Raw genomic sequence first — 25977 nt, forward strand, 5'->3', positions numbered from 1 at the left:
GCCCACCGCCTGAGGAGGCCCTCGGGCGAGGCGTGAATTCGTCCGGGGCTACTGTTCCCGCCCAAGGCCGGGCTCGGGCGAGGCGAGATTGCGTCCCTTGGTAGACGAGGCCTTGACCTGAACCGTGCCCATAAGTCTTTGCGGTTTGTGCTGAGGGTGGTTATCATCCGTGTTTATGAGTGTTGGGTACCCCTAATTATGGTACCCGACAAGTATAGTGGCATTATTTATATATCTTTTTTGGGAAACGTTTGTTTTCACCGCTCTACCAAAAATAACAATTACATTTTAACCGTATTGGATCTATATTTGATTAGTCGTACCAATAAAACTATGAACAAGCAATTAAACAGTTTAATGTTAGGTCCGGTCCTAATATCTATTTTTTTCTATTCTCGGATATATAATACTCCCTCCGTTTCGTTTTAGTTGTCGCTGGATAGTGCAATCCAGCGACAACTAAAACGAAATGGAAGAAGTATTATCTTAGAACAATGGTTGACATCTATGCTATAATCTCCTTTAATTCTGAAAGGAATTTAGGTTTCTAAACTAGCTTTTACACTGTTTTAAAAAGAGTGTATATACGGGTGTAAAATATTGTTTTGCATTGTTTACGTAAAGTGGAGTTTATATATAGAAAAACCAGTTTAATTTGACAAGAAAAACTGGATGGGTAAGTACTCCGTGTTTTTTTGGTTTCGTGGCCATGCATGTTTATTTATCGGAACAATATCCAAAAACCAGTTTAATTTGACAAGAAAAACGCAGGAACACGGAGAAATTTGGCGACGTTCCAAACATCCTTATCCTGTCACCTCCGCTCCACGACCGCCCCAGCCTCCAGGTCCTAGCTCCGGCCTCCGCCGCCGCCTCTCACCTCCGCTCCCCTTCCCTTCCCACATGGCGAAGGCCGACGCCCGTACCCGAGGCCGGGCCGCCTCTCACGTCCCCACTCCCACATGGGCGCAGCGCACTGAGGCCCTGACCCACGTCCTGACCCACCCGTCCCACGCGCCGTCGCTCCAGTCGCAGCTCTTCCTCGCCTCCCGCGTCCCGTGCCCGCCGCGGGGCCTCGGCTCCACCACGTCGTACCCGCCGTTCCTCTGCCCCGGCGCCTCGCTCCTCCGCTGGGCTCTCGCCTCCGTGTTCCTCCCGCGCGCGGCGAGCCTCTGCCTCCCGCCCTCGTCCTGGCGGTCCCGGTGCCCCTTCCAGCTCCCGCCGCCGGTCGTGCCCTCCGCGGCCATCGAGCCGGCGCCCGAGCGGTGGGCCGACTCCGAGCTCAGGGCCTACGCGCGCCGGCGGCGGGAGCGGAGGGGCCCGCTGACGGTGCGGCCGCCGGTGGCCGTGGTGGGAGTGGTGCTCACCACCGTGCCCAACGTCGTGATCGTCGTGGCCTTCGTGAAGGAGTACTTCTGGGGCAGGACCAGCCGTATCTGAGGCGTGGTGTCTGATGCTTGTTTTGCTCTTGATGTAAAAAAAAGAAGCAGTAACCCCAGTGTAATCGGTGCTGACTAAGACAGCTTCTTGAGCTTTCCCTTCTATTAAAAGTTGGGTTTCACCTCCAGAAGCCATTGTCTGATGCTTCTTTTGCTCTTGATGTAAAGGAAAAAGAAAAAAGAAGCCATTGTCTGACATTGTTGCAGAAACCGTGATGACTGATGAGCATAGCAAATTTGTGGTGAAATGTGCCTGCAATCTGCAAATTTGTTGCTCTGGTATGGTCAGGAATAATGATCTGCTGGGCCTGGGTAATTGGCTGCAGCATATGGCGTGCACCAGACTGAATACATTACTAGGGTGTTTGGTTGCCTCTGCTAAAGTTTAGTCCGGGTCACATCAAGCGTTTGACTTTTAAACAGGAGTATGAAATATAGACCCAACCAACTGGACTAGATTCGTCTCGTCTTTTAATCTTCGGCTGACAAATTAGTTTTATAATCCGACTACATTTAATACCCGGAACGGAAGTTCAAACATTCGATATGACAGGGGCTACATTTTAGTTTGGGGTAACCAAACACCCCTTGCATAGCTGGAGAATGAAGAGTGCCTGCAACATACAGTAGTATGCTGCTGCTGCTGCTGCAACATTACATTAGTTTCTGCTATCCGTTTTCAGACGGCTGCTTTAGTATTTATGAGAGCATGCTGCATTGCTGATCTTAATTGAGGATCCAGGGAACACAGGGATCTCGGCAGCTCCATCAAACACCCTGGGTGGGCCTATTTATTTTATTTATTTATTTACACATGAGCGCCACTGACACCGAGACCACTCTACTGCTCTGCTCCTACCCCCTTCATGTCAATCGAAGCCTCCTCATGGACCACCAGCAAATCAATCCGCCCGAGCCGGTATAGCGGTTCATTCACCACCAGCATTTGCCCTTGAAGAAACAAGTCCCAGGAGGATCAGACTACTTTGCACAACTAGTGCAAACTGAACTTTGTGTTTGGCCTAGACCAACCAACCATATCAAAACAGGTTCCTTTCAAGTGCCTTTTGTTTACCTGGAAAACTGTACGAACCGCTGTCTGACAAACAATAATATTTGGTCTGTACCTGTGTTAAGACTTGAGAGTTGAGAGTGCTTATAGGAATGCTTATGCCACGCAACGCAATGCATTACTGATTCTCTGGCCGATGTGTTTTCCTCTTTTTCATCTATAAAGTCTGAATAGTCCATAGGACCAAGGAACAACAACTAAAAAAACAAGGCCTGTTTCATTGGATTGAGCTTCTGAAACATTTTGAATTTTGAGCCAAATACTGTACATTCCCAGCAAACAACCACTCACCTAAAAAGTTAAGCATTGTAAAAACTGTCAAACAATGGTGTAAGACGGGCGAGCAAGTATATTCGTGAGTGTCACACTGTTATTGTCCCGTTGCCGTATGGCTGTGCTGCGGCCGGGCTGTTCTTGTGATGCTGTCGGCCTCGGTGACGAGGCCGAGAATCGGAGAGTCCACCTTGTTGGCAGACCCGCTGCCGCTGCCGCTGGACGGCCCGGAGAAGTTGGAGGTGGAGCCTCCCGACGCCGACGCCGAGCACGACGCCGAGTAGTCCAGGTCCCCAGCCCCATCCTGGAAACCACACACGATGCACCTCTCGATTACAAATGTAAGAGCAGCTCTAAGACATTAGCCAAAAAGTTTAGCGACACTTACTGATTTAGCTACTCTCTAAATTAGATTTTACAAAAAAAAAAAGTAGACTAATCTAACCGAGACTCTGTAAACCAACAAACTGAATAGCAGCAAGTGAAGTAGATTAGAAAGTAAAGGTGAAGGTGAAGAGATAGAGAGCTACTAAATTTGAAGAGCTATTACAAAGTCGGTTGGAGATGTTTTTTTCTGATAATAACCAAATTTACCTTTACAAAATGATTTGTCTAGTCTCTTATGTCTCTTATGGTTGCTTTAACACTCTAACACCATGTCAAATAGAAGTGTGTGTACCATACTATCTCCAGACCCAGAAAGTGGTAGACACACATATTTGTGAGGTGAAGGTAGATACTTTGGGTATAAATTAAAATGCGGCGGCGAAGTGCAGCGAAACTAGATTCTATGAAATTTGTGCGCACGGATGTGGAAGTTTAATTTTCTACAGGAAAACTTGTTGGTACACTGCCGCCGTATTTATCACCAATTCACCATGTGTACAGCTGCGAAGAAACGGCACCCCATCACCGAAAAGATGGGGACAGTACAGGACAGGAACCAACGATCATGCAAGCATTTGAACCGAGATGCGCCATTGATCGTGATGGTTCATGAAGGTACTGGTGCTGCCTTGTCACACCAAGCCACTAGCTGCCTGAGTACGGTGGAGGTAGGTGGCCACACCACAGCGCGAGCGATCAGAATAATTCAGGAGCAGCGGGGGACCCAACCAGATCGAATCAGAAGAACGAGGATGATCGTGTACCTGCCGTTGGTGCTCGTCGTCCTCGGACTGGCACGGAGTTACGGGCGCAGCCGGATCGTCGTCGTCGTCATCGTCGTCGCCGTCCTGCGAGGGGTGTTCGGGCTGGACGACGACGCTGTAGAGCTCGACGATGCGGTCGCAGTTGTCCGCCCACCAGGTCTGCGCCGCCCACGCGTCGCCGAAGTACTCCTCGCTGAACCGGATCCTGCGGAGGTAGTTGGAGCCGTCGCCGCGCGGCCACAGCGTCATCAGCACGCCGGGCTCCGGCTCCGCCGCCCACTCCCCGTCGCCTGCCGCGTCCGCCGTACCCGCGGCGGCCTCCTCGTCGTCGTCTTCCAACGGCGAGCAGCACTTGTCGCAGTGCCCGTGTTTAGCTCCTCCTTGCCGCCGCAGCTCCTCGTCCTGGGGGAGGCGGTCTCTCCGAAGGTCACCGTCGGCGGCTTCGTGCGGCTGCGCCGGCGCGATCTTGGCGGACGAGGACGCGGACGACGATGCCGCCGCGACGTCCTTGTCCTGCAGCTCGTCTGCCTCGGGGGAGCGCCTCCGATGCCGCCGCCGCCGACGACGCGGCGCGTGCGGATGGCCGTCGCCCGCCGTCTTCACTTTTAGGAGGGACAGGGCCTTCATCTGCGCAAGCAAGCGACGGACACGACGTTACGTTAACATCACGCGCGGGCGCGCGCAGAGCAGAAGCAGGGGAGCGATTGGGGATGTCGGGCGGCGTACGCTCTTGACGATGAAGCCGACGGACTTGGTGATCCTGCTGTTGCCGCCACCGCCGCCATGGAAGCACGCGTGCATCGGGAAGAGCAGTGTCGCCTCTGATCTCCGTTGATTCTAGTCGTTTCCAGAGCCACTGCTCGCCCCGCGCTCGTGCTGGTTTGGAATGAAAATGGAGGGGGCGTGGAATTTGAAAGAGGCGAAGGGCGGCACGGAATTAACGGGCTAGCGTGTCCGTCGCGCAATCAATGCCTGCGGGATTGGCGTATTTATGGCAAGCGTTCGGGATTTCCTCCTTCCAACTCGCCCAGCCGGCGGCCACCGAGGACGGACGAGTTTGTCAGGGAGCTGCCTTTACTCCGGCGCACGTACGCGCCGCACGGGGGCTTCGAATTTGTCCCGGATTTCGTTGGAGGACGTCCAGTGTGACTGACGGAGCACGAAATTACCGTTACATGACAACGATGATGCCACGAGGTTGTGCGAGACCAGGGGGAAAATATCTCGGCGAAAGAAAACCAAAAAATCCCGTTTATCGATGAGAGCTGGTTTTTTACTTATGGACCGAAATTTTCATCTGTCTTTAAATTCAGTTCGTCCAAACATACGGTTATGCATTTGGGCTACAAAGAATAGATCCAAAACGCTACCATTTGCTCCTTCTAGCCATTACCTACAAATAATCTACATTTTTCTGATTAAATTAAACTATTTTTTTTTCTAAAATTTGTCCGATTTTTTTGAGAAAAACGTAAAAAAAAACGAGAAATCCAGGTTATGAGTAAAATGCAAGATCTTTAAACTTAACGGTGCCACTTAGGTCCCAGATTTAAAAAAACATAAAACTAAGTTCTTGAACATAGTCTACCCGTGCAAATAGACCAAAACCGGATTTGCTCAAACCGGTTACGGATGTGGAAATACCATGCTAGAGAGCAATAATGAAAGTTAAGGGACCCAAATAACATATTATGCCAAATTCGAGAACCTAAGTGATATATCATGTCAAGTTCAAGGACTAGACGTATCAAGTGGCGTCCTCACAAGTGTGAGGAGGCTGCCACGTCGTCATCCGGTTTTTGATCAAATCTGATTTTAGACGATTTTGCACGGGTTGGGAAAGTTTAAGATATGTTTTTTTTTGGTTTTATAAGTTTGGGGCCTAAATGTGATACTGCGCCAAGTTTAAGGACCAATGCAGCATTTTACTCTGTACGGTGCTGGACGGATTTATGGCACTGGGCTGTCGCTGAGGGTCCTATTTTATGATGGGCTCGAAAACATCACTGGCCCATCAGTTTGGTTGCAAATGTTTATGAAAGGGAGGGGGCCGATGTCCGGCCCGTTTCAGCCCGCGCCTGAGTTTCAGCTTCCAGGTGAAAAAAAAAATGGATTCGGCCGGCCACTACAGCCCGCCTAATCCGTGGCGATGGCGAAGGGGGGGACACGGACGCGGTCCCGCCGTACTGCTTTGGCCAGAGCCATGATGGCCTTGGCATACCAGCTGTTTAATTTTGTCCACACTCATTTTCTGATATTATTTGGCATACCAGCTTGTTTGAAGTAGTAATCGCTTTGAAGATCTCTCCGGTTTTTAGACTGTGCTTGCTTTGGGACAGCAAAGGCAGCCGCCATACATCCAACAACCTAGCTAGCATGCATGTGTTATATTTTTTTTTGGGGAATCTCTGACCGTAAATACATTGAGTTCATTATATTTCTTGTTCCAAATTTCAAGTAATTAAGTATGCGGATAGGTTATTCTGGTTGAGAATACGATTCATGTGCATATACGACGGCTATTTTATCGCACGTTGCCAGCCTACTTCTATTTTTATGACACGTTGCCATCCTACTCCTATTCCTATGCAATAGAGCAAGCGATAAACAATTGCATGCAGTATATGATTATCAAATACTAATTTGGGGATGTTTCCCACACAACTAATGGACCGTATCACTATTGGTAAAATCTACCCTTTTTATTCTCAAGGACACAAAACTTGCATGCGAGGAGAAAACAAAGGAGACTTCGTAACCTCTTAATGACCAACAAAAGGGAACACTCCATTCTCTAATGTCTACCAGAGCAGGAGCAAAAAAGTGTAATACAATCATTACCATCAAACTTGGGCAGCACAGGCTAACCAAAAGATAGGCCCCTAACCAGGAAAATTACCATTTGTTCTTCACAATGCCATAAACATATGAAAATGGGGTATCAATAGGAGGCCGAGGAGCTTCTATTGCTCCATCAAGCATCTTGGCCACTTTAAGCACCCTTTTGGTTCATTCTGTTAGTTTGATCTTTTGGAGGACGTAGTAAAAATATAATAAGATACTTGTAGAGGGAATGGTTGGAGATAGCTTTAAAGGTTGAAACATTTGCAGAGAAGACCCTAAACGCCTATTTATTTTAGACAACCAAAGGCTTAGAGTCAAACTTCAAACCCAGCGTGTTCAGGCAGTTCTGCTGAACGCTATGTTGTCTCAATGCCTCTTGTTGCCTCCTCCTTGCCACTTTGTTTCGCAGCGTAAAAGTATAGACACATGGCATTCCTGCCGTCTTTTGTTGAAGCAAATTAATTATAGAAAGTGAGGCACCAACTCACTGTTACGACACAGATCAACGCGCTTAGATGCAGGCCTGCACGAGCCATATGTATATCTCTGTGTGTGTGTATTTTTCTGTTGTTCCACAGGTGTGTTGATATGGTACTCTATATATTATATGCACGAGAATATGACAACCGAGTAATGCTGAGCGCCCATGTCCCTGTCACATTACATGTATATGCATATGCATGGGGTGCCAAGCTAAGGGGAGCCTGCAGTTAACAAGCCCCTCCCTCTGTTAGTTCTCGCTCGTCACACAGACACAGTAATGACTCGTCTTCTACTCCTGTCTCTCCTTCTATCCGTTGCTGCTGGCGCCTACGACGGCGCTGGCCAGCCGCCGATCAGCCGGAGGAGCTTTCCTGAGGGGTTCATCTTCGGGGCATCCTCTGCTTCCTATCAGGTGAATGTTCTGTTCACCATAACAAGTTGGCAACACAAGTTGATAAGGGTATAAACATCAGAATCTATATGAGGATCGTTGTATGATCCGGAGCTACTCACACACCACGAGGTATCCTGATGTCTGCTCTGCATGCAGTATGAGGGCGGGGTGACGGAGGGGCGCAGAGGACCAAGCATCTGGGACACCTATACTCATCAGCACCCAGGCATGTTTTGTTTTTTTGAGAAAAAAAATATATTTCTACCTCCTTCCCACGCTAGTATGTTTCTAAATCTTGTTCCAGATTTGCTCGTATAAACAAATTGCCCGTTTTATTGAGCTTTATCGCTGTGGTCCGGCGAGGAAGATTACATTTGACGTAGTCTATGGAGTGACATAGAACATACTCTATAACAACCAAAAAAAATATTATTTTAAAAAATGTTCAAAAAGGAGATTTGATGAAAGATACAACAATACAAAATACAATAACCGGAAAAGGCCAAACCATCTTTTTAATTTGCAATGTGAGCGCCTAATACTTATATCTCTCCTAAAATTCTAGCCCGTTTGAGAGGACGAGTTGATAGGCTAGTTTTCTTAGTCAGAATGGTAAGGGGCAATAATTAAGGAACCCACTTTGGAATTTGACACTTTTTGTGATATCTTGCAGATAAAATCATTGACAGAAGCAATGGAGACTTGGCCATAGATTCCTACCATCTCTACAAAGTATGTAGGACTTCAATGCTTTTAATCTGGTCCTCTGTTCTTTTTACTAAATATTTCCTTTCAAAAGAAAAATTAAGGAATTAAACTCTCCAAGGCGTCCATGCTCTTTAACTATGCCACTAAAATTACAACACTATCTGTACATTTTAATCCTAACTTGCAACAAAAAACATGTTAGTACTACACCACTGATCCATGGGGAGGACTACTTGCAAATAAATACAGGAAGATGTGCGCCTGCTGAAGGATATGGGAATGGATGCGTACAGGTTCTCCATCTCATGGACAAGAATTCTTCCGAGTACGTAGTTCAGTATTCAGACAATTCTAGGTCGCACTACCTAGCTTGGACATATTTACAGAGTCCAAGCAAGTAGAATGGTTGCATCAAACTTAGCTATATATATGAATCTAATATGGCAGATGGAAGTCTCAGTGGTGGAATCAACAAAGAGGGAATCAGATACTACAACAACTTGATCAATGAACTCTTGTTGAAAGGTATTCGTTCATGCCTTCATTATTATCAGCCCTCTTTCCCTCTTCCGATCTAAATGTTAATCTTATTCTCATGCATTTGTAGGGGTGCAACCATTCGTGACCCTTTTTCACTGGGACTCGCCTCAGGCATTAGAAGACAAATACGGAGGATTTCTTAGTCCCAGCATCATGTAATTAAGTCCCCACCTTTTTACCCCTTTATAGCATGTTCATTTGGCTTTAATCCGTATTGGTTTCTAATAATTCTACAATGTTTATGTCTCTAATATGGATGATAGCTGCAGCAGTCCAAACAGCTGGCTTTAATGACACTACTTACCTCCATATATGACTATGTCTTCCCTTGTTTTTGTAACTGTTGTAGAAATGACTACAAGGACTACGTTGAAGTCTGCTTCAAAGAGTTTGGTGATCGAGTGAAACACTGGATAACGTTCAACGAACCTGCAGCGTTCTGCTCAACTGGGTATGCATCTGGGGTGCTTGCACCAGGCCGGTGCTCGCCGTGGGAGCAGGCCAAGTGCAGCGCTGGGGATTCAGGAAGGGAGCCTTACACCGTATGCCATCATCAGCTGCTCGCCCATGCAGAAGCAGTTCACCTGTACAAAGAGAAGTACCAGGTCAGAGATGGACTAGGATGACGAAGAACATGTGCAAAATGAGCTTGTTGATACATCCACACCACACACTAATGATCTGGACTCATTAATTGCTCACGTACACTTGCTTGCAGGCTTCGCAAAGAGGGAAAATCGGAGTAACTTTAAACTCCCTATGGTTTCTCCCTTCGTCCCCATCCAAATCCAATGATGATGCAGTGAGGCGTGCCTTAGATTTCATGCTTGGATGGTAAATTCTCTGTGACGTACTGTGACTGTGAGGCTGCGGCGCCCCTAACATGCATCTTTGTCGTTTGAAGTGCACAAAGTTACGGATGAAACATAAATCTTACTGACTATATATCGTCCATGCATCCTATCCCAGGTTTATGGACCCACTTGTTAGTGGTGACTATCCGGCCAGCATGAGAAGGCTGGTGGGAGATCGCTTGCCACGGTTCACAAAGGAACAATCTAAGCTAGTCAAGGGTGCATTCGATTTCATCGGACTCAACTACTACACCACGTACTACGCTGATAGCCTCCCCCCATCGTCAAATGGCCTCAATAGTAGCTACAACACTGATTCTTTAGCTAATCTTTCCGGTGAGTCACAATGCCAAGTTTCACCCCTATAATTTTGTTGTAAAATTAGAGAAATAAGTGACATGCTTTCTACATATTTAAATAGATTAAATATACTAATTCCGAATAAAACAAGCATATAACTCAGATAAATGCCATATGTAATTATAACAGCAATGAACAGTAGCAATTCCAGGACATGAAAACATGTAATATAGCTACTCAAATCCATTTGCAAATTAAACATGGCAAGTAGATGAAGAAGGCAGATTAAACAAATAAACATGATTGTTTATATTAAAATATTGCTCTCAAAATAGCGGGTTGCTGCAATAGACAGCCCTCCAACGCTAAAGGGTGATCAAAGATCCTCGACTAACGTGACAGTCCTATCTTACCAAATCAAGGTTTTAGATCAAATATTATGAGCCTAGAAATCAAGCATGAATATTAAGATCAAAACAGTGTGCATAAGAATTAAGAAACAATAATGAACTTAAATAATCAGCTTGCACAATAGTAAGAAATAACTAGGCACAAATAATATCAATGCTGAAAATAACAACACACTAAAATCCAGACTGTCACGTCGTCTCACTACACCGCTATCATCATCGAGCACATAATCCGCCCACAAATTGTGCAATCACACCCAAGTAAATAATACTAGCAGATTGCACAAAATTATTCAATAAATAAATAGAGGCAACGGGTAACTCACAGCACGTAGATTGTCTACGTGGGAAGACCAGCTCAGCGAACACGAGGTTCTGTCCCAGAAAACCAATTCCGCCGCCCACGTCCGGACCTGCACGGCGGGAGGTTGACGGAGATACTGGAGCCGCTGCCGGAGCCGAGGGAGACGTCCTCGGCACCAGCCCGAGAAGAGGAACACCGCGCAGCAGGGAGCCCAAGCACCAGGCCACGGTGGACAACAATCAGAATGGATGCACGACACCTCACAGGTGCTGTAGCAAATCAACAGATCACGAACGCAGCACCACTCCCTTCCTCTCTCAATCAGTACCAGCTAGAACCACCACCGGTTGACAGCGATGGAAACGAACCAGAGTAGAGAACAGAGGAGAAAGAGCAGAGAACCAGCCGCTGCTTCACCGTCTGCCAGGGGATGCTTTTAAGGAGACGAGAAGCGGGCGGACACGCAGAGGGACGCGCAAGCCACGGCCGCCCATCCGCTCAAACCGGAGTTGCAGTTGAGCTCCGCCGCCGCCGCCCAATGCCCCCTGCGCTCCGCTCTATCTGCGTTGGCGAGCGTGCCCTACGCGCAAGCGCTAAGCTCCGTTGGATCCTGCGCGAGCACGCCCTCGTAGCATCAGCCGCTCGCCCAGAGCCGGCCGCTGGGCTGCTCGGCCGCTGGGCCTTGAGCGGCCCAGTTGGCTGGCCTCTCCTTTTTTTTAATGTGAAAATAAAAGGGAAAATCCCTCCAATGAATAGCAATCCCCACCATTTTCACTCTTATTTTCTGATCAATGTCATTGAGCTCCCGTACTGTTTATATACTACTTTTCGGCAGAGGTACTTGTTAGGTTTGAACCAAAGCCTATCCCAGTGTGTTCCAACCCTGCACGAGTAAGCGGAGGACTACGCCTTGATCCATAAACCCTAGTGTGAGAATCTTCGCACAAAGGGCACATAGTACTAGGCAGATAATCTGCTTCTCTTACGGGGCAGGGCGTTACGGTCATGCCCTTTAATATCTATTCATGAGCTCACTAGAGAGAAAACCCCATTCTCTCCTGGACTGCGACCCCACAGTCAACTCATATAGGTGAAATCATTAAGGAAATTCTGTAGGACAATTTCCCTGCTTATAGCATTGACTTCATTAAGAGCATATCGCTCAACCTGCCATACAGACAGAGCACAGCAGCTCATGAGACTCTTTATCTTTTGTGCTCTTGGTTTCACAGTGCTTCGTTTCCTGGAGCCTGGATCTCGGGATCTCCGGTCACACAGGACAGTTATCCGCAGTTGAAACCGCTAATAGGGTACGAGTCCCATTCCCATGCACGCTGCTTGGATTGGCTTTTGAGCCAGCCCTTTGGTGAAAGGATCAGCAAGGTTCCTTTCAGACTTGATGTAATCTACGGTTATTACACCCGTCTCTCTAGCATGCCGACATGAATCAAGTCGTCTTCTGATATGCCTCGAGGATTTTTGGTTGTCCTTTCTACTGTTCACTTTTAGCAACACAGAAGTGTTGTCACAGTATACTAGGACAGCCGGTATCGGCTTTGCTAGCATTGGAAGGTCTGACAACAGGTCTCTCAACCATTCAGCCTCCAATGCTGCTGAATCAAGTGCAACTAATTCAGCCTCCTTGGTGGAACGTGTCGACACTGATTGTTTAGACGATCTCCATGACACGGCCCCACCAGCTAAAGTGAACACATAGCCACTTGTAGACTTCATTTGATCCGAGTCAGAGATCCAGTTTGCATCACTGAATCCTTCAAGTACTGACGGAAATCTGGTATATTTAATACCAAGATTCATCGCTCCCTTCAAATACCGAAGCACTCTGTACAAGGCTACCTAGTGTCTATCTCCTGGACTGGCCGAATAACGAGCCAGTCTGCATACTGCATATGAGATATCTGGTCTAGTTGCACTGCTCAGGTACATGAGAGATCCGATGATCTGCGAATATAGTAGCTGGTTCACAGGCTCGCCTTCATATTTACTGAGCGTGTAGGATGGATCATAGGGCGTGGTGACTGGTTTACAGTCCATATGTCCAAAGCGAGTCAGGACCTTTTCCACATAATGGGATTGTGACAAAGTAATCCCATCCTCACCCTTTATCAGCTTGATGTTCAGTATAACATCAGCTTCACCCAAGTCCTTCATATCAAAGTTCTTGGAGAGGAATAATTTTGTCTCCATGATAGCCTCCAAGTCGGTCCCAAATATCAATATGTCATCAACGTATAAACACATGATGACACCTTTGCCCCCAGAGAAGCGATAATACACACACTTGTCGGCTTCGTTTACACAAAACCCGGCAGTGGTCAGAGTATTATTAAACTTCTCATGCCATTGTCTGGGAGCTTGTTTAAGACCGTATAAGGATTTAATCAAGCGACACACTTTGCTCTCTTGTCCTTTAACCACAAATCCTTCTGGTTGCTGCATATAAATTTCCTCTTCCAGCTCTCCATTTAGGAATGCTGTCTTTACGTCCATTTGATGGACAAGAAGTTTATAAGCAGCTGCCAGCGCTAAAAGCACATGGATTGTGGGCAATCGAGCCACCGGAGAATAAGTATCAAAATAATCCTCCTCTTTCTTTTGAGTAAAACCCTTAGCCACAAGACGGGCCTTGTACTTTTCAATAGTACCATCGGGTCTCCTCTTCCTCCTAAAGATCCATTTGCAGCCCACAGGCTTGCAACCAGCTGGGAGATCAGTTATCTCCCAAGTTCCGTTCGAGATGATTGAATCCATCTCGCTACGGACAGCCTCCCTCCAGTACTCTGCATCCGGAGATGTATATGCCTCTGTGAGGGAGCGTGGTTCTTCATCTACTAGATAGATAATATAATCATCACCCAGAGACTTTTCAGTCCTTTGTCTCTTACTCCTCCTTAACTCCAAATCTGGAGTCTGGTCATTGACACTCGAGGGCAGAGAATATGTCCGAGATGGACCATCTGGGGCTACTACTTCCTTATCCCGCATAGGGAAGATGCTCTCAAAGAATGTCACATCCCGAGACTCCATTATTACATTTACAGCGATTTCGCTTGTCTCGGAATGGACCACTAGAAATCTATAAGATGCACTGTTATGTGCATAACCCAGGAAGACACAGTCTACGGTCTTAGGGCCTAGCTTTCTCTTCTTCGGCAACGGGACATTCACCTTTGCAAGGCAACCCCAAGTCCGAAGATGCGAAAGATCTGGCTTCCTTCCTTTAAATCCTTCATAGGGCGTGGCCTCACGGTTGCGAGGCGGCACCCTATTCAGGACATAGCATACCGTGAGTACTGCCTCGCCCCACCAGATGTCAGGCATCCCCGAACTTTGCAACAAAGCATTAGCTAAGTCACACACTGTTCGGTTCTTCCTTTCAGCTACCCCATTTGACTGAGGTGAATAAGGAGCAGTGGTTTCATGAATGATTCCACACTCTTTGCAGTACTCATCAAAAAGGTTGGAAAGGTATTCACCTCCTCTATCAGACCGTAACCTTTTAATTTTCTTGTCTAGCTAGTTTTCAACTTCAGTCTTATAGATCTTAAAGTGTTCTAGTGCCTCATCTTTAGTTCTGAGTAAGTAAATATAACAGAACCTGGTAGCATCATCTATCAAGGTAAGAAAGTATCTTTTACCGCCTTTTGTGATTATACCATTCATCTCACAGATATCTGAGTGAATTAGTTCTAAAGGAGTGGTACTTCTGCCTTCAACCGTATGAAACGGTTTTCTAGGCTGCTTGGCTTGCACACAAATACCACATTTTACACCTTTAACATGTTTATATTCAGGAATTAAAGACATGTCACTTAATCTCTTAATGGCCTCAAAATTCACATGACACAAACGGGAATGCCATATATTATTAATGGAATCGTTATTACAGACCACATTAACATGGTAAGAAGAATGATTGTTCAAAACAGAAAGACGGAACAAACCGCCTGACTCATATGACTTTCCAACAAAAGTACCAAACTTAGACAGGACCACTTTATTAGACTCAAACACTAATTTGAGACCCTGTCGACATAGCAGCGACACTGAAATGAGGTTCCGGCTCATCGAGGGCACATAGAGTACGTCCTTCAGCACGAGCGTCTTTCCTGAAGTTAACTTCAGGTAGACCTGTCCAGTACCTCGAACTGCTGCCGGAACACCATTTCCCATCAAGACTGGTGCGCTGTTGAATCCCTGGAATGAAGAGAACATGGATCGATCAGCACAAATATGAACAGTAGCACCGGAATCCATCCACCAGTCATCTGATGGACTTGCCATAAAGGCCTGAAGTGCATACCCTGGGGTGGAGTTAACCACCACGTTCCCTTCTTTGCGCTGAGGTGGAGGACCTTTTCCCTTCCTAAGTTTGCACCTCCGAGCTGTATGCCCGGAGACACCACAAACGTAGCAGATAAAGTCCTCCTTTTTCTTCTTCATCGTTTTGGACTTAGGTTGGTTCATATTCTTCTGTGGAGAGTTCTTCTTCTTCTTATGGAATTTTCTATCTCCACCCTTCTCAACAACGTGAGCCTGGAGTTGCTGGGATGGCTTGTTACTGGACCTTGCACGCTCTTCCACATTAATCGCAGCTGACAACTCAGTGAGAGTCATTTGCTTCTTCATGTGGCGGCGTGAAGTCACAAAGTCTCGCCAAGAAGGCGGGAGCTTTGCCAGTATTGCATTCACCTGAAAACTGTCTGGTAGGACGCAGCCATATTGGACCAAGTCCCTAACAAGGAGTTGAATCTCCTGTAGCTGCTCCATAACAGACCTTCCCTCAACCATTTTATAGTTGAGGTAGTTTTCCGTTGTGAATGACTCATTGCCATTGTCAACTTCAGAGAACTCGTTCTCAAGATCAGTCCATAGACTCTTAGCGGAGGTAAAAGCAGAGTATACGTCAAATAAGCGGTTCGACAAAACGTTCAGCAGACGAGACAAGCATGCCTCATTGGCTTCGTCCCACTTGGCCTTCTCCGCTAGTGCGGCGGCCTTCGCTGCATCATCAGAATCATCTGATGCAGCCTGGGGAACAGCCGATGTCACTACCCAAAATAATTTTAGGTCAGTGAGCCACATGCGAGTCTTAATCTGCCAGCGCTTAAAGCTTGCGCCGTCGAACGCTTCAGGCTTAATGACATCAGAACTGGAGGCCATAATACGTATTGGTTTTCTGGATTGTTGTAAAATTAGAGAAATAAGTGACATGCTTTCTACATATTTAAATAGATTAAATATACTAATTCCGAATAAAACAAGCATATAACTCAGATAAATGCCATATGTAATTATAACAGCAATGAACAGTAGCAATTCCAGGACATGAAAACATGTAATATAGCTACTCAAATCCATTTGCAAATTAAACATGGCAAGTAGATGAAGAAGGCAGATTAAACAAATAAACATGATTGTTTATATTAAAATATTGCTCTCAAAATAGCGGGTTGCTGCAATAGACAGCCCTCCAACGCTAAAGGGTGATCAAAGATCCTCGACTAACGTGACAGTCCTATCTTACCAAATCAGGGTTTTAGATCAAATATTATGAGCCTAGAAATCAAGCATGAATATTAAGATCAAAACAGTGTGCATAAGAATTAAGGAACAATAATGAACTTAAATAATCAGCTTGCACAATAGTAAGAAATAACTAGGCACAAATAATATAAATGCTGAAAATAACAACACACTAAAACCCAGACTGTCACGTCGTCTCACTACACCGCTATCATCATCGAGCACATAATCCGCCCACAAATTGTGCAATCACACCCAAGTAAATAATACTAGCAGATTGCACAAAATTATTCAATAAATAAATAGAGGCAACGGGTAACTCACAGCACGTAGATTGTCTACGTGGGAAGACCAGCTCAGCGAACAAGAGGTTCTGTCCCAGAAAACCAATTCCGCCGCCCACGTCCGGACCTGCACGGCGGGAGGTTGATGGAGATACTGGAGCCGCTGCCAGAGCCGAGGGAGACGTCCTCGGCACCAGCCCGAGAAGAGGAACACCGCGCAGCAGGGAGCCCAAACACCAGGCCACGGTGGACAACAATCAGAATGGATGCACGACACCTCACAGGTGCTGTAGCAAATCAACAGATCACGAACGCAGCACCACTCCCTTCCTCTCTCAATCAGTACCAGCTAGAACCACCACCGGTTGACAGTGATGGAAACGAACCAGAGTAGAGAACAGAGGAGAAAGAGCAGAGAACCAGCCGCTGCTTCACCGTCTGCCAGGGGATGCTTTTAAGGAGACGAGAAGCGGGCGGACACGCAGAGGGACGCGCAAGCCACGGCCGCCCATCCGCTCAAACCGGAGTTGCAGTTGAGCTCCGCCGCCGCCGCCCAATGCCCCCTGCGCTCCGCTCTATCTGCGTTGGCGAGCGTGCCCTACGCGCAAGCGCTAAGCTCCGTTGGATCCTGCGCGAGCACGCCCTCGTAGCATCAGCCGCTCGCCCAGAGCCGGCCGCTGGGCTGCTCGGCCGCTGGGCCTTGAGCGGCCCAGTTGGCTGGCCTCTCCTTTTTTTTAATGTGAAAATAAAAGGGAAAATCCCTCCAATGAATAGCATAATTTGTGCGAGGTTGTGCTATGGAAAACACAATACGACGATATGTGACTCCATCCGTCCCAAAATATAATTCGTTTTAAACTAATCAGACATTCATTAAGTAACTATTATTTTTGAAGTTAGATTTATTTTGAACAACAATTATCTGTATTAAAATTTCCTGACTTTATGCTTATATTAGGTATTCGAAATGGTGTCCCCATTGGCCCTCAGGTAACTTATTATTTTCCAACATAAGAGACAAAAAAAAACGCCATTGATTTTCTGCCCACTTTCTGTGCATGTGAGATGGTTTGTTTTAATATATGTAGGCAGCTTCGTTTTGGCTCTTCATGTACCCTGATGGCTTCCGTGAGCTCCTACTTTATATTAAGGAGAACTATGGGAACCCTACTATCTACATCACCGAAAATGGTAACTTATTTGTATTATTTACAACGAACAAACTTTTTTTTCTTCTCAAGCAATCAAAAACATTAATTTTTCTCTTCAGTACAGGCTTTGATGAAGCTAATAACATGAGCTTGCCACTCCACGAAGCCTTGAAGGACGACACTCGGATAGAGTATCACCACAAGCACCTCCTTGCCCTGCTAAGTGCTATAAGGTCAGACGATCTCTCTCTCTCTCTCCTTCTATCTGATTAGCTGACATGCATGACACCTGACCTGACAGCATTAATACGGTTGATCGACCTTTTCAATTTACAGGGACGGAGCAAACGTGAAAGGCTACTTCGTGTGGTCGCTGCTGGACAACTTCGAGTGGGTGAACGGCTACACGGTCCGCTTCGGGCTAAACTTCGTGGACTACAACGATGGGTTGAAGCGGTACCCTAAGAATTCAGCCCATTGGTTCAAGGAGATCCTGCGGAGATGAACATGGGCTTGGCACCAGCACATATGAGTGTATTTGAATTATTTCTTTGAGTTTCTTTGCTTGGGCTTCAATAAGTTTTTAAAGTCCTTTACTTGATATATGTTGATCCTCTGAATCATTCTGCACATACGTTGTCCAAGTTTATGCCGTATCCTTTAAATTATACAAATTAACTAGGTGAGTACCCGTGCGTTGTAACGGGAACATATAATAATATAATAACTTATATACAAAATGTGTCTTATATTGTTATAAAAAAATATTTCATAATTCATTTGTAATCCTAGCCATACATAAATTTTGTTATTTTAATTTAGCTGTTTCACTACTACATTGCAACTATCAGTATCATGCAGGCTTCGATATATGCCACGATTTGCATGGTCTCATCATTGAATAGCACGTGTCACACCTGCCGGTAGAAGTTCCCTCGTATATTGTCAGTCATCAGGTACGCACCACCATACACGCTTGCTTAAACAAAAAAACAAGTGTATGTGTTTGCGAAGAGAATTAAAGGCAGGCCAACCGACGATGGCGAGTGGTCATTGCCGTCGGTCCTCCTCTGCGTCACCTCTGTTGCCAAGATGACGCCATAGTCCTTGATATAGTAGTCGTCGAACGCGCACGACATGACGAGTACCGATGACTCTTGGCTGAGCTGCCAAACGAAGTGCATCCCGGGCTCATCAGCGAGGTAGTACACCTAGCCGTTGCACCACCGGATGTGCTACTCCTCTGCATAAATCTTGTTCGAGGATACTCACACAACGTCAGCAACGGTCGTCGTCCCAGCGCACAAGAATTCATGGTCAGTCAGTAGTGACTTACGTGGGAGGTTGAGCTTCAGATGGATGATGAGCTGGACGGTGTGACGACGCAGTTGTCGGATGCGGTGCCCAGAACAACCCGAGAGTCGTCGGCGTTGGCGACGACCATGAGGTTCCCCTATTTGAAGATGGACAGCGCGGTGCAGCCGCTCTGGACCGCGTCCAAGCGGCGGCTGCGGCGGAGCTTGCCGAACACAGCGACGCATGCGGCCACGTAGTACTGCTTCCAGAGGTCAAACTGGCAGTCGCCAAGCTTCTTCTCGTCGTCGATGAGCGACGCCAACGCGAGCGCCTCCTGCCAGTGGTGTTTATTCGGGGTTTCCAAGTAAGAAACATGGATTCATCTTTGGTGTTGGTTTATGAAAATGACTCAAAGATCAGATCCATGGAAAAATTATTACGGAGAATAAATGTCACACATATAAAAAAGAATTTAAGTTGAAAACATTATTCAAACAAAAGAAATTGCATGCAAGGCTCTTTTTTAAATACTACTCCCTCCATCCAAAAATATAATTTAGGAATCTCGTTGATAATTATCTACTAGCAAAGGTAGCAGGTGAGCTTTGGGAGAGATGTAGTAGATATTTTTATTATAACAGATATTGACATAAACACACATGTGGTGTAGTTGTAGCTACCACTGGCAGAACACTGAATGGCAGCAGGGAATGGGAAACACCAGAACCACTAATAAAAATGGACCAAGATCTATTTTCCTTACCATCTTACCCTTTTTGATGACAACATAATCAATACAGTAGCAAACAAGAATTAATATAAACTAGAGGTCTGGAGACCTAGAGTGTATGGAATTTAGTCCCTAGCATGGAGGACTTGGAGACCTAGAGGGTCTCGGAGTTTGATCCCCTAGACTTAAAAACAGTTGCTTTGTCAACTAAACTGACCTGCGCCAAACATGCACCTCATGAGGCAAGCTAGCTGGTCCTATCGCTACGAGAATATAGGTTCCGCTGTTGCACGAGTGCATCTAAAGCATCCATCCACGTTCTCTTCCCTTGCGGATTCATCAAACCATGACTCAGAAATCCTTGACCAAAACCCGACTTCAAGACCACTTCACTACTAGAGTTGACCTCATCGCTTACATATCCCACTCATGCATGGCAGTGCGCATGATCACTCACGCAACTATCAGATTCAGACTGCACGCCATGGCAAGCAACACAGCTGCTCTCCTCCTCCTGCTGCTGCTATCTTTCCAGCTCATCGCCATGTCGCTGTCTCAAACTCAGCTGTCCACTCAGGACCTCCCGGCTCTTATCAAGATCAGGCAGCAGCTCGGCAACCCGGACGCGCTCGCGGGATGGCGGCCCGACTCGCTCTGCTGGGGGTGGTGGCCCGCGGCCTGCAACGAGCAGGGCCGCGTCACCAAGCTCTTCCTCGAGCGACTCAACATCACGTCCACGCTCCCGCCGGCCATCGGCGAGCTCGACCAGCTGGAGACGCTCAGCATCATCGAGATGCCGGGCCTGGGCGGGCGCATCCCGGACTCCTTCTGCAACCTCCGGCACCTCTCACTATTCAACCTCATGGTCACCTCCGTGTCGGGCCCCATCCCGGCGTGCCTCTCCCGCACCAACCTCACCTCCGCCAGCTTCTTCCGCAGCAAGCTCAACGGCATCATCCCCGGGTCGCTCTGGAAGCTCCCGTACTTCACCTACTTCAACGCCGCCTACAACAACCTCGTCGGGCCCATCCCGCCGCTGCTGGTGCACGGCGGCACGCCCGACCGGCCGCTGGGCCTGATGCTGGACGGCAACCGGCTCAGCGGGCCTATCCCCTGGACGTTCGCGCTCGAGAGGCACCTGCTGCAGTTCAGGGTGGCCAACAACAAGCTCACCGGCGACCCGTCGTTCCTCTTCGGGCGGCGCAAGACGGTGACCGGCACCATCGACCTGTCCGGGAACAATTTCCGGTTCAACCTCACCGGCGTGGAGATGCCCATGCAGCTGTCTTTCCTGAACCTGAGCCACAACCGGATCTACGGCGGCGTGCCGGTGTCGCTCCGGGACACCAGGGTGGCGGTGCTGGACCTCAGCTACAACGACCTCTGCGGGAAGATACCTACCGGCGGGCATATGGTGCAGTTCAAGGCGGCGGCGTACGAGCACAACAAGTGCCTCTGTGGGACACCGCTGCCACCCTGCGCGAACGGCCGCTGAGATGAAGATGTCCCTTAGATCCTCTGGGCTGTGGGATTAACATGCATTAGAGGCTAAGATAAATAGGTAATGTTGGTCCCCTCGGTAAAAATAGTACCACTGTTATCTTTTAGTTACCAGTCAAATCTGTGTCTGGGCAAATCCAATAGGTTTGGCCCAATTAATCTTCGTAATGGTGTACGTCTGAAGCAAATAATGGAAAAGCGGTGGCGTGGTTATTTTTATTTTATCCTAAAAACATAAGTATATTAAAAAAGATATCCTAAACTAAATTATTCGAAACTATAGCATATTTAAATCATGCAACACCTCGTGCGACTGTTAACCTTGATCATCTCTACTACATAAAACGTTGGTCATGCCATACCTTTAGGGTTTGTTTGGGAGCAAGTGAAATGGAGAGAATTGAGGGGCTATAGTCCCTTGTTATTCAAAATTGAATAGCAAGGCATTATAGCCCTCTCAATTCTCTTTATTCCACTTACTCCCAAACAAGCCTTACTCACTGTCCTCCACATAATGGGCGAGCACAATAGACCCGAGCAACCCACGTGCCGCACTTTCCTAATCTCGTCGGCTGCATCCTCCCATTACTAAGATTTGAAGTTATGGATCTTGATAGAAGACAAGACCCTGATCTTCCGTGACTTGATTGTATAGAGATCTCGACGTTGATGATCCAATGCTCTGAGCGAACGGATCCTCGCAATCACTACACCACTGATCCATTGGTTATCACCCGTGACACATGAGTGACATCGCCACGAAGGCTTATCCCTGCAAGCGCAATCAAGAACACAAGCAAAAAAAATGAAAGAACACAATCAAAACTGTATTGATCACGAGATGGGGTCTCACAAACCGATGAACGATGATACTATTCGATGACCTATATGATCTAAGCAAAATCCAAACCCTAATGTGGTGGCAGTTTCTGATAAAATAGAGGTTAGGGGTGTGCATGAACCCTGGTCACACCCTAATGGGCTTCAATATGATACACCACCCAATTGCCCAACAGTGTCGCAGCACCGAAACAGAATCTGAACGTTGACTTGTTTCAACGATTCCTGTTGCCTTCGGATGAATTTTAAGGTGGTTTCAGTTGGATTGGAAAGCTTATCTCCTTAGCTTTCCATCCATATAAAGTTGAACCTAATCGGAGTTCGGATGCATCATAGGCGTCAGTTTTAGTCCAGACTAGTCCTAGACTCTAAGGTGGAGACGAAGTTGAGCCAGACTTGGTTTTTTTATGAACGTTCTAGCTTCTCCTCCTTTACATCTTAGCCTTTCCTAAGTCCTTGTTGGTCTTCTCCAAGGTTTCTAATCATCAAAACATCCATGACACCAAGCGTAAGCTCTAAAACACAATTGACTAGGTAAAAATGAACCTAGAGATTTAGCTATCGGCACGTGCTCGTGTTGTTGGTCGATGCATCGTTTGAATGAGAGTGATGTCCTCATCATCACCCCCACTTTAATTGGAGTCGTCTTCGACTCAGGTGGTGGCAAAGGGTGTCCGAGCAACTCTAGGATGTACAAGGCCTTTATGTCCAAAAACAGGCGTCATAATATCTGGCAGATTCTATACGTCATCTTGTTATGACGATTCTCATCAGCTCGAAGCATATTTTGACATGGGACCAGTTGGGTTGGAAAGCTTATTTCCTTAGCTTTTCTAATGGTATCTAGAACGTCGAAAACGGAGTCTGTATGTGGTCTGTGCGTCCATTTTTTAGGACCACTCCTGCATTCCTAACCTGATTCGTGAATAAACTGGACTTGAACTCCCCTTGAGCTTGGGAATATATGATTGATTGGACCTTGACCATATAGCAGACGTTCATGTACCCATCATTCTCCCCTTCTTGGTTTTGAGTCGTTCTCGACTCAAAATCATTGGTGCCTGCAAAAGGTATTGATGTAGTGCTTGATGTCGTCCAACCTTGCTCCCCTTCTTGAAGTTGACCCTGTTGTTGTAAAATATACAAGGAAGGACAAGTGGAACTAGACGTCAGGGGTGGAGCCAAGGGGGGGGGGGGGGCGGCAGGGGCCATGGCCCCTCCCAAGGCTGCAACACATACAAGAATATATATATAGTCTAAATTTTGTGTATATAAATATATATACTCTAAATTTTATGCAGCACAATTAATCAAATGTGTAATAAAGTGGTTAGTAATACATGATCCATAACTATGTTGTAGTATGCCAACCAAAGTCTAAAAAAGACAAAGAATATAAGATAAAATATTCGTTGAATGACCAATCGATGCATAAAACGTTAAACCTAATTCGCTTCAGACGCTAATATCTAAACCTCACCCCTTTATGATTCATTCTATCGTCTGGCTAGGCAACTGCGATTACCGCTGACCACTTGACTTGCCTCTGCCATAGCCCCACAACCAAAGTCCAAAGAAGGTGATCACGCAAAGCAGCAGAATGAGCGCTAATAACTTATAAACATACTACATTAGATCTCGTGGATAATAAAATCTACAAATTTCAACTAAAGTTGTCACCTTATAATTGGTGTGTACACGACAAATTTGACGTGTACCTGCGCAGTTTGACGAATTTTCATGAATCCTCGAGGCTAGTTGGATTTTTGAATTCTCTCAGAAAATTGTTAGCTGCCTCATGAATATTAGAGTCATTATATAAAAGTTGAATCTCATCAGTCGAATATTTATCGTTATATCGTCTTTATTATTTTAGTATTGTTCTTGCGTCACAACTTTAATTCAATATATCAATTAGCTAGAAAATAGACTCATCCACTAAAATAATTTATAAAGATCTAAAATTCTTATTCATGTTGAGTGCTTAAACTTGATAACATTATACGATATTTTTTTATCAGATTGTATTGATGAATTGATCGGCTCCCCTTATATTATATTCCTGGCTCTGCCCCTGTTAGACGTGATATGGTCAGCTTTAACACAACACTCTAATTGATCATATTGTTTCATGACAAAATGAGATTTTATATTTGAATATATATATACTCGATGTACCATATACTCTCATTTCCAATTATATCTTCTAATAACATGATATGTTTGTTTAGATAACCATGCAAATGAGCACTAAAAGAAAGTTTCTCCTCTAAATTATTTAGATTACATAGAACATCAAATTCAATATAGGCCAAAGTATTTAAAGAAGACAACAATTTTAGCTCATTATGCACACTAGTTATAGGATTGAATGTTCTAATTTTGGAACAATTAACAGGATCAGAAGCAACAACATCAAGTTTGTTATCTAGATGTGTCATAAAAATAATAGTATTATCATACAACTCTTATGTATCATAAGGAACAATAAGACAATCCTCTTATAACAAAGGCAACTCAGATTTATCTGAAGGAATGACATCAATAGAATTACTCAAATTATTTTAGTATCATCCATAGAAATAAATTGTTCTCTCACAAGTGCTCTCATGTCTGTCCAAGTTTGTGGTTTTTTATAGCCATGCAAATTAATCCACCAAACTAACGCATCATTCGTTAAAGTACTAGCCACAATTTAAATTTTTCGTCTATCACATATACGATATACGACGTCATGCAAAAATCTTATCATTGATACTTCCCATTCATTATACTCATTTGCAATATTTTCATCAAAAGAAGAGAAGGATGGATATATCAACATGAGGAGAATCAACAATAATTGTGTGGACTAGTTTTATGAAATTATTTCTGAAATGATTTTGTAGTTCTAAAAGGTATATGATCAAAATTAGAGAATTTTAATTCGTTATAAAACTAAATTTGCTTATAGTTTGTACTGGACAAAGTGGTACGTTTCTAACCCACGATCGATGTATATATATATATATATATATATATATATATATATATATATATATATATATATATATATATATATATATATATATATATATATATATATATATATATAGGCTGTTGGTAATAGAAGCCCTGGGCTTTCGATAGACATGGGAAGCCCCAGCCATGGTAGTGGTCACGCGCGTGGTTAGGTCGGGCCAGTGGGACGCGTGAGTCCGCGCGATTGTGGAGCACGTTTATGCATGCGTAAACATGTGTTATATTTTACGTAAACAGAAGGTGCGCACGTGGTGGGGTCGAGTTGGGATATACGAAGGTGGGTCAGCGTCGTGTTCGCTGGTCGGGTAGTTGGTTCCTACTCGTGTTTATGCTAGCATATTTAATGGTTCAGACTTGCATAACATGAGAGCGGCAACGAACTTTTCATTGGTTCGTTCAGGTGGGTCCACACACCATCGTGATTAGCGCGCCCATGAAGCTAGAAGTTACCGTATATATCGGAACATAAGATATAGAGCTGATCGTGCGTGGGAGTTAAGGCGGATTTCAGCGTAAAACGTGAACCAAAACAACATAAATGGGTATAAATTTTAGTGTAAACCATCGATCTATTTCATAACGAAAACATGTATGGAAACAAAAAAATCTAATTTAAATGCTTTATTTACTCCATAAATATAGGACTCTCCAACATCCGTGCATCAAGGCTCATTGTAACCAGTTTATGATATATACTAATACTAGTTATACAACACGGTGAAGTTATTTATGCCCTACTGTGGACTGCGTAAAAATCAGTTTTCTACTGCATGTGTACAAATTTAGGTTGACAATAATGTGAGTTCAAAAAGAAATGATCAGCATACGCGAGATTT

General features: G+C 45.6%; 4 protein-coding genes across 4 annotated transcripts; 3 read left to right on the top strand and 1 right to left on the bottom strand.

The window, feature by feature from the left end:
* Positions 1-790: 790 nt before the first annotated feature.
* On the top strand, positions 791-1602 carry LOC100277330 (uncharacterized). The gene has a single exon (NM_001150925.3). It carries the CDS (start codon positions 904-906, stop codon positions 1438-1440), a length of 537 nt encoding a protein of 178 aa, NP_001144397.2. The 5' UTR covers positions 791-903; the 3' UTR covers positions 1441-1602.
* A 1136-nt stretch (positions 1603-2738) lies between these two features.
* Positions 2739-4886, bottom strand: LOC100381805 (uncharacterized). Its single transcript, NM_001174601.1, has 3 exons — positions 4662-4886; positions 3936-4562; positions 2739-3088 (listed from the first exon to the last, which is right to left on the bottom strand). The coding sequence occupies exons 1-3, from the start codon at positions 4734-4736 to the stop codon at positions 2882-2884; spliced, it is 909 nt and encodes a 302-aa protein (NP_001168072.1). The 5' UTR covers positions 4737-4886; the 3' UTR covers positions 2739-2881.
* A 3736-nt stretch (positions 4887-8622) lies between these two features.
* On the top strand, positions 8623-18400 carry LOC103648573 (beta-glucosidase 12). Its single transcript, XM_020548270.1, has 10 exons — positions 8623-8689; positions 8812-8889; positions 8972-9059; positions 9254-9509; positions 9623-9738; positions 9874-10094; positions 17562-17593; positions 17692-17794; positions 17879-17987; positions 18091-18400. The coding sequence occupies exons 1-10, from the start codon at positions 8638-8640 to the stop codon at positions 18257-18259; spliced, it is 1224 nt and encodes a 407-aa protein (XP_020403859.1). The 5' UTR covers positions 8623-8637; the 3' UTR covers positions 18260-18400.
* A 1807-nt stretch (positions 18401-20207) lies between these two features.
* Positions 20208-21500, top strand: LOC109943987 (polygalacturonase inhibitor). Its single transcript, XM_020548269.2, has one exon. It carries the CDS (start codon positions 20214-20216, stop codon positions 21273-21275), a length of 1062 nt encoding a protein of 353 aa, XP_020403858.1. The 5' UTR covers positions 20208-20213; the 3' UTR covers positions 21276-21500.
* Positions 21501-25977: the final 4477 nt, after the last annotated feature.

Source organism: Zea mays, chromosome 2, assembly GCF_902167145.1.
Source record: "Zea mays cultivar B73 chromosome 2, Zm-B73-REFERENCE-NAM-5.0, whole genome shotgun sequence".
NCBI classification, from domain to species: Eukaryota; Viridiplantae; Streptophyta; class Magnoliopsida; order Poales; family Poaceae; genus Zea; species Zea mays.